General features: G+C 44.3%; 1 protein-coding gene across 4 annotated transcripts in view; it reads left to right on the top strand.

Moving 5' to 3' along the window:
• The window catches only part of PLB1 (phospholipase B1), a 128951-nt gene that overhangs the window by 6651 nt on the left and 108688 nt on the right, over positions 1–13612 (top strand). For all 4 annotated transcript variants that reach the window (XM_075925371.2, XM_075925369.2, XM_075925370.2 and 1 more), the window contains 9 exons: positions 171–229; positions 1458–1521; positions 2396–2454; positions 5649–5689; positions 7252–7295; positions 8038–8122; positions 8553–8607; positions 9749–9835; positions 12430–12492. In XM_075925371.2, coding sequence (XP_075781486.2) covers positions 191–229; positions 1458–1521; positions 2396–2454; positions 5649–5689; positions 7252–7295; positions 8038–8122; positions 8553–8607; positions 9749–9835; positions 12430–12492 — 537 coding nt within the window. In that variant the 5' untranslated portion in view covers positions 171–190. The remainder of the gene's footprint in view (positions 1–170; positions 230–1457; positions 1522–2395; positions 2455–5648; positions 5690–7251; positions 7296–8037; positions 8123–8552; positions 8608–9748; positions 9836–12429; positions 12493–13612) is intronic.

Genomic DNA, 13612 nt, shown 5'->3' with positions numbered 1-13612 from the left:
AGCTTTGGAAATTGTGAGAGAGAAGAGGTGAAACACTCTCCCTTTCAGAAACAGACACATTTATTTGTATTACTATTTACTGAGGGTCAGCAAAGAGTGAGAGAAATGCATTCATTCCTAATAGATCGTTTGATTTTTTTTCTCGGTCCTCCTCCCTCCCTGCCTTCAAGGCATTGCAACTCATCCCTTGATGAAAAGTAATTACCTGACGGAACAAAAGAAGTTGGAGGTAAGTCCCTGGCATGAGGAAAGCTTTAGATTTTCTGTTCTGAATACTATACCTACAATCAACTGATATAACTGCTGCATTGCTCTGATGTAACCCCTCAGTGTGTGTAAGAGAAAGAGAAAGAGCAAGCAAGCAAACAAGCAAGCAAACCATCGACAGAGCCATGTAGATGAGCTTTGTAGCCATAGCAAAATGAAGCGGTGATTTAAATAATCACTGCTTCATTTACATCAAAATGGGTGCCGCACTGTGCTGATCAGCTGTTTGTCGGCCAGCACGGTAGTCTGGACACTCCGCGGTTGACATCAAAAGCCTTTGTCGAGTGCCCTGTTATGCCTCGTGGGATGAGGTTTACCGGGGTGGTCGACAAAGGCTTTTGATGTCGACCGCGGAGCGTCCAGACTACCGCGCTGTGCTGACAAACAGCTGATCAGCACAGCCATTTGATGTAAATGAAGTGGCGATTATTTAAATCACCACTTCATTTTGCTATGTCTACAAAGCTCATCTACATGGCTCCATTGATGGAGCCATGTAGTGTAGACATACTCTGAATTATTAGCAACTGTGCAAGGTGGAAGGATCCTATAGCTCACGCTGCAGCTGGAACCTGAGCCCCAATCTGCAGGCACAGCCCAGCCATGAGTGTCTAATTACAGTGTAGACATTCCCAGAAAGACATTGCACAGAATGGGCCATGAAGTCTGTAATACAGGTTGAACCTCTGTAGTCCAACACTCTCTGGTCTGGCAACATCTATGAGCTGGCATGATTTTAGTTAGCTGGATGTCCACTTATCATTGGTGTGGCCACGTTTCCCACAGACCCATAAAGTTAGTTTGCAGCCACCAGTCCTGGTTCTCAGTATTCTGTGCTGTTATTTAGCTCTAATTCACTCCTAAACGTCTTGTAAGAACCCAGTAAGCAGTGGAAGTGTTGGTGATGTTGCTACACACTATTCACTTACTGTGGTTCAGTCAATTCTGGTTTGAAACTGGTGAGCTCCCAAGGGGGCTGGACTAGAGAGGTTCCATCTGTAGTTTTATCTGTGTCTCCAAGGTTGAGGCAAATCGGTGGGGCACCATGGGGGGAATTTGGCATTACTACTGGCCATGTTGTAACTCTCTGGTGAATAATCTTTAGGCCTCTTGATCTAACACTTTATTCCCGTTCTAAATTCCCTTTTTAAAAGAAAAGTTCCCCAAACTCTATCTGTTTGCTGTTACAGCCTCTGAGAAGATTCCAGTTTCCATGTGAGCTGGAGAAGCTGTCTCATTCTCCTCCACCTTCAGGTGTGTGTTTAAAAGTCATCCTCTTGGAGGGTTTGCCAGCTCTAAGTTTGTAGGGAGACATGATCCTGGTCTACACTAAAGAGCTAGGTCTATGTAAACTGCCTTGTGTCGACCTAGCTGTGGGAGAGTCTTTGTTTAAATTTGGCTCCTGACAAGATTCGTGCTGGGATATGCTGATTTAGTAACACCACCTCCTTGCATGGGGTAGAGTCACAGTCCATATCATAACATTGCCGGCCGCAGCATCAAGGTAGATACTGTGTTACTTACATCAACTGTTAGTGGCTTTTAGGAGCCATCCCACAATGCCCCAGGCTTACAGTACAGTTGATACAAGTGTTCCTGATGCGCATGTGCACTGCTGCTGCAAGCAGCCACGCACGTGCATACACAAGCGATTTAATAACTGTGATGGCTGTTTGCTGAAGAAATTAGTTTGACAATTTTGTAATGTAGACGTAGCTATGGACTGAGTTTGAGTCTGGAAGCTACCAATTCCTGAGTTCAAATCCAGACTGTAAAAATTGGACAAGTGACTTTACAAACTTGCCTCAGTTTTGCCATCCTTATACTGGGGATAATGATAATCTTTGTCAACAATACACAGGAGTGCTGTGTGACCTCTTCTTTGCAAAATGGTTGGAGAGCAAAGGCTAAAATTCCCCAGGGAGCCTTTGGGAGTCAGGCACCCAAATCTCATTGAAATTCAATGGGGATTAGACTGCTAATTGCCTTTGGCTGCTGTAAAACTCCCAGTTGAAAATCCCAGTATGAAGGCCAATAACAATTATAATTTACTCTGCTGTTTTCACATTGGAGAATGTAATTATTTTTTCAAAGCCACTAACCTGGAGTCCTTGATTTATCTCTGCAGTTCATACTTTGAGGCCATCTGATATTAAAGCAATGGCTGCCATAGGAATTCTGCAAAGTGTAAGTATAACAGTGAGATGTATTGACTACAGCACATCACCTTTAAGAGCTCAGTTCTGTTTCTGTTGAAATGCATTGAATGGCGCAGAAGGTGGGCCCTAATTAAGTTCTGTACTTGCTGGTGTTGTGATCAAGATGCAAAATGTTTCACGAGAATGAAAGGTTTCTAGGGAGTGGTGACAAGAGGTAGCTGATGCTGCTCACTCACTGCAAGATAGTGCTGATCCCATTGATACCCTTCTGACTTCTCTATACATACTTGCATAGAGAGAAGATGTTTGATTAGAGGACTCTTTAACGTTGCAAATACAGGCATAACAAAATCCAATAGCTGGAAGTTGTGGCTAGAGAAATTCAAACTGGAAATTAAGTACAATTGTTAATAGTCATTAACTATTGGAACAGGTTACTAAGGCATGTAGTGCAGTTTTCATCACAGGCATCAAATCTCAATTTAAAGACTGCATATCTCAAAGGGATGCTCTGGTTCAACCACAGAGTTAGGGGCTTTCCCTGGGTGAAATCCTCTGGCCTGTGCACACAGACTAGATCAGTGGTCCCCAACCATTTGAGGTTGCTGGGCGCCAGGGGGTGTGGCCATTCACCCGCCGGGCGCCAGAGGGCGAGGACACTTGCGTGCCCGGGGGCAGGGCCCCAGTGCCCCCATAGCCGCGCGCCCGGGGCCGGTGCCCCCTCCAAGGGCTGCGCGCCCAGGGCCTGTGCTCCCCCCCCCCAGCACCACACGCCCGGGGCCAGCGCCTTCCCCCCCCCCCGCTGCGCGCCCGGGGCCGGCCCCCCACCCCAAGCGCCACGTGCCCGGGGCCGGCGCCCCTCGCAGAAGCACCGCGCGCCCGGGGTTGGTGCTCCCCCCATGCGCCGCACGCCCAGAGCGCGGGCGGCCAGTCCGCGGTGCTCCCGGGGCGGCGCTCACCGTGCGCGATGCACCCGGAGCCGGCTCTGGCACCAAGCATGTGCCACATGTCCGGGGCCAGGCCAGGCCCGAGCACTTGGCGGGCGCAAACAAATGCCCCCGCGGGCGCCATGGTGCCCGCAGGCACCGTGTTGGGGACCACTGGACTAGATGATCATAACTGTGCCTTCTGGCCTTAAAAACCTGAGCATAAATCTATGGCAGAGAGTTGGACTTAACCAGGAATGTTTAATCAGAAATCCCTTGAGCTTTAGGAAAATGTGGATCCATATCTGCAGCAAACCATTGGAGCCCAGGCCCATAACTACAAAGTAACAAAATTGCTTGTCACAACAACCTCACATTCCTTACTCTGCATTTCTAAATTCTGAAGACTCAAGAAGGCTCTTGTGGGAGATGGTGGGAGATTGTTTTTCTTTGGTTAGGTGGCTTTTCTCTATTTGTTGTTTTGCTTTGCTTCAAAACAAGATTGAAAACCCAGTTGCTGAACTATGAGGAAGTCCCATCTGAGTAACTCCCTTTTCTGTTGAATTTGAGAATGAAGTACTGCTGCAGCACTAGGAACTGGAAAGCCCTCAATTTCTTTGTTCTGCCCTAATTGGCCTGAACTTCATTCTGAATGAGTGTTGTGGGATAAATGGAGACAGAGGGTATGTCTAGACTACATGGCTCTGTTGACGGAGCCATGGAGATGAGTTTTCTAGACATAGGAAAATGAAGCGGTGATTTAAATAATCACCACTTCATTTACATCAAAATGGCCACCGCGCTGTGCCTATCAGCTGTTTGGTGGCACAGCTGGGCAGTCTGAACGTGCCGCAGTCGCCAAGGGAAGCCTTTGTCGACTGCTCCGGTATGCCTCGTGAAATGAGGTTTACCGGAACGATCGACAAAAGCTTACCTTGTCGACCATGGCGCGTCCAGACTGCCCCGCTGTGCTGCCAAACAGCTGATCGGTACAGCACAGCGTCCATTTTGATGTAAATGAAGCGGTGATGATTTAAATCGCCGCTTCATTTTCCTATGTCTAGTAAACTCATTTACATGGCTCTGTCGATGGAGCCATGTAGCCTAGGCAAACCCAGAAAGGGGGGTAATGTGATTTGGTGAAACTGGATAAGTTTGGGGGTACCTCAAACTTCTAGAAGTTTCACAAACAATTAAACATTTAAGGGCCTAATTCTGTGAGATGCTGTGCATTCTCTACTCCCATTGTAACTGAGTGCGCTAGGCTTAGCACCTTGTAGGAAGTATTCAGAACCTCACAGACCTGGGCTATAGAATCATTTTAATATTACTCATCGGTCTGCCATAACTTTCTAGAAGGTTTTGGGCTGCAGGTTTTAGACTCGATGATTTTATTATAGCCAGAATTTCTATATTCCTCCTGATTTCTTCTCTTTTTAAAAGAAAGAATAACACTTGGTATGCCCTAGCTTTTCAGTTTCCTTCACACTGTCCTCCTATATCTCTACATATGGTCTTCCAGACCATCACATTAAAAGGAATGCCTTCAATGGCATGAGTCAGACACTATGGAAAGAGTTGTATAATGGGTTTGCACAATTTGTTTCTGGGTTCAACCAAAAGCCCACTGAATCAGTGGGAATCTATCTGTTTTAGGATTATATACTACCTCCCATCACTGTAGTACAGGTGAACCTCTCTAGTCCAGGACCCTCAGGAGCTAGCCAGTGCTGAACCAGAGAATTTGCCAGACCACGGGAGGTTAATATTGTCTTTTTGCATTTCCAACACTTCCAGTGCTTACTTGGCTCTTAGAAGACATTTAGGGGTAAATTAGAGTTAGATACCAGCACAGAACACTGAGAGCCAGGACTGGTGGCTAAAAACAAATTTCTGGGACCATGAAAAACTTGGCCACACCCATGATAAGTGGACATCCAGCTAACTAAAATCATGCTGTACCATGGATGTTGCTGTACCAGATAGTTTCAACCTGTAGCAGCGGATCTTCCATGTAAAATCCATACCTATACCTAAGTCCTCATGGTCTTCAAAGAGTCTTGTTAATTTAAATGGTCTTTGGATCATGTCCCCTATTGGAAAGGGATTGGGCCAACAGAGACTGTAGTACCATTTTAAAACAATCTATTCGGTTGTTAAAAATCGTGGCATTTCATCTTTTAAAAAAGTCTATTTGCCACAGCAATTATCTGAAATATAAATCTGGAGCATGATAGAAGTTAGCCTACTATTTGCTTCACTAATAATACTTTTACTGTCCCATGGTTATTTACAGGTCCCAGATTCAAGGATGAATCATGAGGATGTACTCCTAAGGTAATAGAGAACTTTCACTGGTTAGAACTGGCAAACGCTATGATGTCAATTTACACAGCCTCACATGACAGGATGAGGACCAGATTCTAAACTCAGAAGTACCCAGTTTTCATCCCAGCCACAAAATTGTTCTGGTGTGTGAGTGTATAGGAGCAGGGGCGAGGTCTTTATGAAAAATTAGGATCGGATCCATTATGTTTCTTGTCATCCTCAGTTATTACATACTATTTTTCCTTACACAGTATCTTTACCCCAGGATGTCAGACACTTTATCAATGTTGATTAAGCCTCATAAAAACTCTGATGAAACTGTACAGTAAGTGGTAACCTCTCCTGCTAACAGGTAGGGTAATAGAGAAGGGACTTGCCCCAAATCATGTAAGGAGCCATCAGCAGAGTGAAGAGTAGAATATATGATGCCTAGTTCCCTGTAGTAACACCCCAAGATCACCTTCCATAGATGCTAGAATGATGCCCACTGCTCCCTGGCCGTGTTTTACGCTGTTGTGTTTCCACTCGTCTGGGTTGTTAAATCAGTAGGAAAATAAGGGGTACCAATCCTCAGCTGGTGCAAATCTATTTTGCTCCATTGCAGTCACCAGAGCTATGCTCGTTTACACCAGCCAAAGTTCTGGCCTTAAGTAAAAGCAGACTAAAATTAAAAATGACACTTCTAACTGTGCATGTGAACACATCCATGGCCATCCATGTGTGCCATTGCAGGGCCAAATCCACTAACCGGGCACTGGATTATTAGTTTGCATGCAGAAGTGCAACTACTTGCATAGGGATGTTAAATATAGTTTAATCTACTAATTGACTAGTTAATGGAATTTTCATCTACTGGTCAATTAGTTGATAAGCAGGGGAGCCACAGTGGGGTTAGGTCCCGGCCCCAGGAGCTAATCCCACTGCAGCTCTGCCTTTTAAATGTATTAAGAGGTGGTAGGCTCTTAATACATTAAAAAGGCTGAAGCACAGCGTGGGGGACCCGGTGCGAGCCAAGAGAGCTGATTCCCAGCTCGTGCCTGATCCCCACTACCCCTCTACCTCCCCTGCCCACCGCAGAAATGGTGCTGGGGGGAGCCAGGTTTTAAGCCGGCTTCCCCCAGCATCGACTCCTCCCCCCACCCTTGCTGCCTAGACTAGAGACTAGTCAACTATCCAATAAGCTTATGCTTATTGGATAATCGACTAGTCGCTTACATCCCTATACTTGCATGTACATTATGTATAGAAATGTTTAACAGAGGGGATTAGGTAAAATGGGAATAAATTAAAACAAATACATTTGGGGAAAAGTAGACAGTTGCTACTTCCTTTACCTTTATGGTAAGCCCTGAAATCAGTGTTTTGTTTTAGCTGAGCAACAGCAGGTGGCATTACTAAAATCCAGGGAAAGTAGGGGGAACAGACCCCACTTTGAGAAAGAAAGGACTTTAGGGATTTCATCAGCTGTTAGAAGAACCACAGAACTATTTGTACCTTCAGGAGAAACCACTACTGTGCTGTAAGGTATGAAATGTGACAAAAAGCAATGCAAATTTTTCTTCTATTTATAGCTCAGAAAGGACCCTTGTTCAGGCGAGCATGGAAACACTAGCAGGTTTGTCTTGCGGTGATGTTCTCAATACTGAACTCTAAGCAAATCCATTGCCAGGTATTAAAAGGGTGGTTGGTCCTACAGTTCTGTGGGGCCCTTTAGAGATGGTGCCGCATCAGTGCGTAGTGCAGCCACACGTGGGGTGCCAGAGTGATATAAATGAAGGTAACTCTGGAGGCAGAACACACATCCCCGAGGGGATCCCAATGAATATATTTTGAATAGCACTGGCTTGCTCTGGAGAGTGTTGTAGCTGTCAGGTGCAGGGAGGATCACAGCCACATTGGGATTGGGGAGGGTACATTTTCCATCTCCCCAAAATATTCACCCTAGCATACTAATGTCTCCTTCATTTTCCATGCCTGCAAATGGGCTCTTTTTCATCTTTGAAATCCCTTCCAGTGCTGGGGGAAGTTGACTGTGTATGTACCCACTAAATATACTCTACTTCAAGAAATGCCCCTTGGCTGCCTAAATCAAGCTCCCGTTGCTAAAAATGGGAGACATGCCCCTACAGGTGTCTCTGACTTTCCACTCGATAGGCAGCACCAGGGTGAGAACAAAGAATTTCAGCTTCATGCCATTGTTTCAAAACGCAAAACACTGAGGAACGACATCGCTGGTAAGATTGGGGGGTCCCTGATGTAGGAGCAGTTTGTGGCCGATTTGATCCCATTCAGGGTGAAGTGGCAAATCGGTAGTTCCCCATATCAAGACATGTTCTGATTCTGTGTGTGTTGTTCAGCTCTTGTTAGCAGGTTTAACCCCTCTGTCCTACACCAGCCACTTCTTCTCAAAACGAACAGAGCAGCATCAGGATCCAAAGCTATGTAAGTGCTTTCTTTAGCTGAAAAATGAATGTAGCGTTGGTGAAAGATACAGGGCTGAAGGTCCTATGGGACTGAAATCCATTAGCTATAATCAGAATATGCCCAGTATGGGAAAGGGCAGGACGGGTTTCCCTAACATCAGACCCTGTCAATCTGACTCAACTTTCTCCTACCAGGAACAAAAGTGACAAATGACTCTGTGGCCCATTTAATACACCAAGAACCAGACTTTTTGACTTAAGATCAAACCTCCTCCCTTTTTGCATCAGCAAAACAAGTGTGTGGTCTTGAATGGGAGTAAACAGTTGTCTAGCAACCTGACTGTGTCTTCATATTTTTGCTTAAGTGCCATGCTGCTCATTTCAATGATTAAACCAGTCAACACATTCTTTTAAAATGATTTGACTATTTCTGCTTTCCTTTTATGCAGCAGAAGCACACTGGATCAAGCTAAAGAAGTGGTGAAATTCATGAAAGAGAATCAGGTATATTTAAAACACTCAGCACTTCAAAGAGCCTGACCATGAACCCCAGAGCTGGGGGGAGGGAGAGAGGGGGAGAGGAGGAAGAAAGAAGCAAGAAAAATAAGTCAAATGTAAAAACATTTTGAACTTCAAAAAGTTGATGGAAATTTTGAACATTTTGAAGCTCGAGATATTTTTGACCAGTTCTACTGAACACGAAACAAAGGGTCTGTTAGACATGGAAAATGCTGCTTTTAAAAACAACAGCAGTTAATGAACTCCAGTTTTTCTATGAAAGACAGAATTAGACTTGCCCTCCCAAAGTACATCCTGTTTGGTTCTGAAGAGGTTTCTTCCTCTTTGTCATCATGGTCAAAATAGTTGGTTAATGTGAATCTTGGTTTACCTCCTGCTGATCAAAGATGTTAGATCCCTGTGATGGTGCATGGCCTTCTTAGGAATCCTGCTGGCATAGAATAGAACTCAGCATGTCTCTCCCATTTTCTCTTAGCCCTGTAGGGAAGAATTTTCACAAAGGCCCCGTGATACTCCCTCTGAGTCGCTTTCAGTAGCATCAGTGGTTGACTTCAATGAGTGCAGAGTTAGGCCAATGCTGGGTGCTCAGGAAATACTATCCTAAAGCTTTGTGCACTGATTTCCTTGTATCCCACCCCATTGTTTGCATCTAAACAGTTGGAGACCTGTGACTTAGTAAAAGGCCAAACTGGCAAATGTGATTGTACAACTGACTCTGTTGCTTACTCGCTATTTTCAGTGCTGGTATCCCCTGGCATTACATGATCCTTGGTGTTTTGGGAGGGTGACCCACAGTTGTGTGGAGTTAGATTCAACATAAAATTTGGTGAATTTGAATCTGCTGGTCAGCTGCTCTTGGGTGTGTCTTGTGCAGCACAAGGTGGTTGCCAAGCTCCATACACCGTGTTCTCATGGCATCTATGTCACTAACAAGAGTTCAGCTGACTTGAACTCAACCAATTCTGGTGGTTTCAGGTTTCTAATAGAGGCTTCACCTAATCGTGAAGGAAAGAAGGCCAAGGGTCGGCAGGTGTGGAATGCAAGTCATGTGTAGGACTCTTGTCTTCTCCCCCGGGCATTGGTACACAATGCACCAACTGCTTTCTCTTGTGCTCTTTCCTTTCAGATGCTAGATTTCCAAAATGACTGGAAGCTAATCACAGTTTTCTTTAGTGCTGAAAACTTGTGTTCCTCCTGTGTCTCCTTTCACCAGGTAAGCTGTCCAGAGTATGATCTAAGTCTGAGCAGGGAATCCCAGTTCTGATTATGGTACTTTGGGATTATTATATGCACTGAATTCAAAGCTCAGGACCTGCAGAATGAATAAGGAATACTAGACCTGGCATCTGAATCTCAGTTACTCCACGAGTCAGGAAACAAACATGCCATAAGACTCAAAACAACTTGAATTAGGAATATAATACCAGGTACAGAGCAAAACTTACCTGCAGACATTACTTAGTGAATCATTTCAAATAGCGAATGAAAAGAGAGTGATCTCTTTGAACAGATCCGACAGCGGTAGGAACTATATAAGTACCAAATACATCCTGTGAGCAGAAGAGGCATAAATTAATTGAGTCATTCATTATGAATTTCTTATCCACCTGAACCTAGTACTCACTGTAGGAAAAATGCTACTCACTAAATCTCCAACAGCATTTCCTAGAGCACTGCTCTTTTCCTTAGGGATCTCCCATCTTGTCCAACTCAAGCTAGGCTGTGAGAGCTGGCAAAATTGCAGCCCTAAATGGGATGGTACAGCGATTGCATAGCCAATTGTTTGCTTTGAGCAGCCAGCGTCCCAGGTCACATTCCGATGTGAAAGCGAAATCAAATGAGATGTCTTGTGTGACTTAGGGGATATCTGCAATGCTTCTGGGAGTGGGTCTCCCGCCCAGGTATACAGAATTGCACTAGCTCTGCTTGAGCTAGCATGCTAAAAATAACCATGTGAACTTTGTGCATAAGTCGTGGCACAGGCTAACCACCTGGATAGATAGCCCTGTTGGCCCTGTGGGATAAGGGTTAAAGTTTGGTTTCAGGTGGACAACAGAAAACAAACAAAAAAGCAGTCAACACCTAGCACACAAAAAGGCTCTCTAAGGGTGCATCTACACAGCAAGGCTTAACTCAAAATAAGCTATGTCTATTGTGTAACTTATTTCAAAATAGCTTATTTTGAAATTGGGAGCATCCGCACAGCACTTATTTCAAAATAGAGCATGCTTCTTCCGACTTCCCTTACTCCTCATACAATGAGGGTTACAGAAGTTGGAGTAAAAAGTCTCTAGCTTGACAGTATTTTGACATTATTTTGAAATAACTACCTGCTGTCTAGACACGGACTAAGTTATTTCGAAATAATGTTGCTGTGTAGATGTACCCTATATGTGTAATATTTGTCTTTGCCCCGCATTTTTCATCAGAGCTACATCATATTACCTTCTTGCTTCTCTTATTGATGTCTCTGTGTTCAGTGGGCTCTGTTGCCACCATCATGTCTGAAGTATCTAAGCTCCTTTAGCGCATTAAGTGAGAATTCACTGCTAACACTGGCTAGATCATCATTCCACTGAGCAATTTTACCACTTTGAGGCACTCTGCCCACTGCAGTTTTACAGTTGAGCATTTATGTTTTTCACTCACCACTAAGCACCTTCCCACTTGCCCAACAAATTCAGCTGAAAGGGGGAAAATTCAAACTGGAGGGACGAGTGAGTGGCATGTTGTCCTGCTACCCGAGTCATTTGTCTCCTTACTGGCTCATGAAGATCTTTTGAAAATGCTGTTTCTATGGGTACATATACACTGCAGAGGAAGATTGCTGTTGATCTTCCAGGGTTCGAATTAGCAGATGAGTTAAGACAAGTAATTCGAACTGAGAGGGGCATTCCTGTAGATGCTGGTAACCCTAATTTCATGAGGAATAAGGTAAGTCATAGGAAGAGTGTTCTTCCTTCAACTCCCTGCAGTGTAGCCAGCGCCAAAAGCCGAGTTAAGCTACTTTGACTTCAGTTACACAATTAACATAGCTGTAGTTGCCTATCTTAATTTGATTTTGTCCTGAAGTGTAGACATACCCTTTGTGCCTTTGGTGTGCATCAGGTTGCATAAAAAGGCCTATTTTTTAATTAAATCCATGCAATGGCAAAGCCTGTTCCATTTTCTCTCCCCATGGACCCTCTGAAATTTGCTCTGTTCAAGGACTGGAGTGGAGATAACTCTATAAATTCTTGAGAGGCAGTAACACAAAAGGGAATGAGGAATCATTGAAGTGGGTTAAGAGGACAAAATAGGAGTGACAGAAAAGGGGAAATTAAACCGCGAGGTCAATTAGATTCAATGAAACACATGCCAAGGAAAGTCACAGAAGTGTTTTTGCCAGAGATAGCACAGTGTGAATTGGATGGGGTATCTAAGGGTGTGTCTAAATTACACCCCTCTGCTGACAGAGGGATGTAGATTAGGCACATCACTATTGCAAATGAAGTGGGGATTGAAATATCTTGCGTTTCATTTGAATAGACATGGCCGCCGCTTTTTGCTGACGTGGCACTTTACAGGCAAAAAGCAGCAGTCTAGATGGGGATCGGTTGACAAGGAACGCCTTTTCCAACCAATCCCTCATTCCTCGTGCAACCAGTAGCCTCTCTGGTACATTAGCTAAATGCATGGAGCTCATCATTTCTGCAAAACACTTGTCTTCTGCTTTTCCTGCTGATCTTAAATTGTCTTTTCCAGCTCTGTGCCATGCATACATGCATATTTCCATGCCTGTATTCTAAACTGTTACTCTCCTTGCAGGAACACCGCTTCCTGGACAGCATGGAAAGACTTAAGAGAGTCTTGGACTTTTTATATCAAGAGGTAAGATAAGCCACTTACTGTACCTAACTCAGTTGTGAGGTTACCACACATTCCTTTACAGAGCTACACGTACAGCTGCAAAGCTATGGGGTTGGATTTTCAAAAGTGCCTACATCATTAAAGAGCACAAGTCTTATTGAATTGAATGGGATTTGTGCTAGGGATGTAATAGTGCAGTCAACTAACCAATTAACTGATAAGCAAAAGCTTATAGGTTAATGCTATAGACTACATGCATTTCCCTCCCCCTCCCCCAACCAGTACATTTTTTAGCAGGCTAGCTAACAGCCCGGCTCAGTTCTGGCTCACACTGGGTGCAGGACCTACCCCCACTGTGACTTTGCATTTAAAGTGTATTAGGAGCTGAGGGGGGTAGGAAGCCCAGCTCAGTTCCAGTTTGCACCAGGTCTAGGAGCTCAGACCCCGCACTCCTGCAGATAGGGGCTGTTGCTGCCCCACACTGCTGCCTCTCTAGCAGAGGCAGCAGCACAGGGCAACAAGCCGCTGGTCTGCAAGAGGAGTAGTTTTTTAAACTGGTTTCCCTTGTGGACTAGCTCCTACCTGGCATCCCATGCTGCTGCTGGCCCCATCTCCAGGGATTATAGAATTGTTGACTAACCAATAAGAATTCATGAGGTTACTTGACTATTCAATTAATCGATATTTAACATCCCTAATTTGTGCTTCTAATTCAGTCACTTTTGCAAATCCCTCCTATTGTCAGCAAATATTTTATTTGCTATATAGATGAAAAGACATTTAAAATGTTTAAAAGTTTCAGAGAGGTAGCCATGTGTAGTCTGTAAATGAAAAAAACTTAAAAAAAATCAAATAGTCCTACAGCACCTTTTAGAGACTAACAAAAAATGTAGATGGTATCATAAGCTTTTGTGGGCACGACCCACTTCTTCAGATGACCGGAGTTAATGGGTCCAGGTGCAAAATAAATAGCTGAGAAAGAGAGAGGATGGGGAGGGAAAGAGAAGTTAAAAAAATGGGGAAAAATTGTCAATTAGAATGTCCATGCTAAATGACACTAATAGAGTGGATTCTAAGTACTCTTGATATATACCAAGTAACATCTAAATTTCTGGGTTTCCAGCTAAGGCCCTGTTTTGAC

Source organism: Pelodiscus sinensis, chromosome 3 (assembly GCF_052426305.1).
Source record: "Pelodiscus sinensis isolate ZL-2025 chromosome 3, ASM5242630v1, whole genome shotgun sequence".
Taxonomy (NCBI): Eukaryota; Metazoa; Chordata; order Testudines; family Trionychidae; genus Pelodiscus; species Pelodiscus sinensis.
Note: the sequence above shows the minus strand (reverse complement) of the source record. Positions and strands in the feature narration are given on the sequence as shown.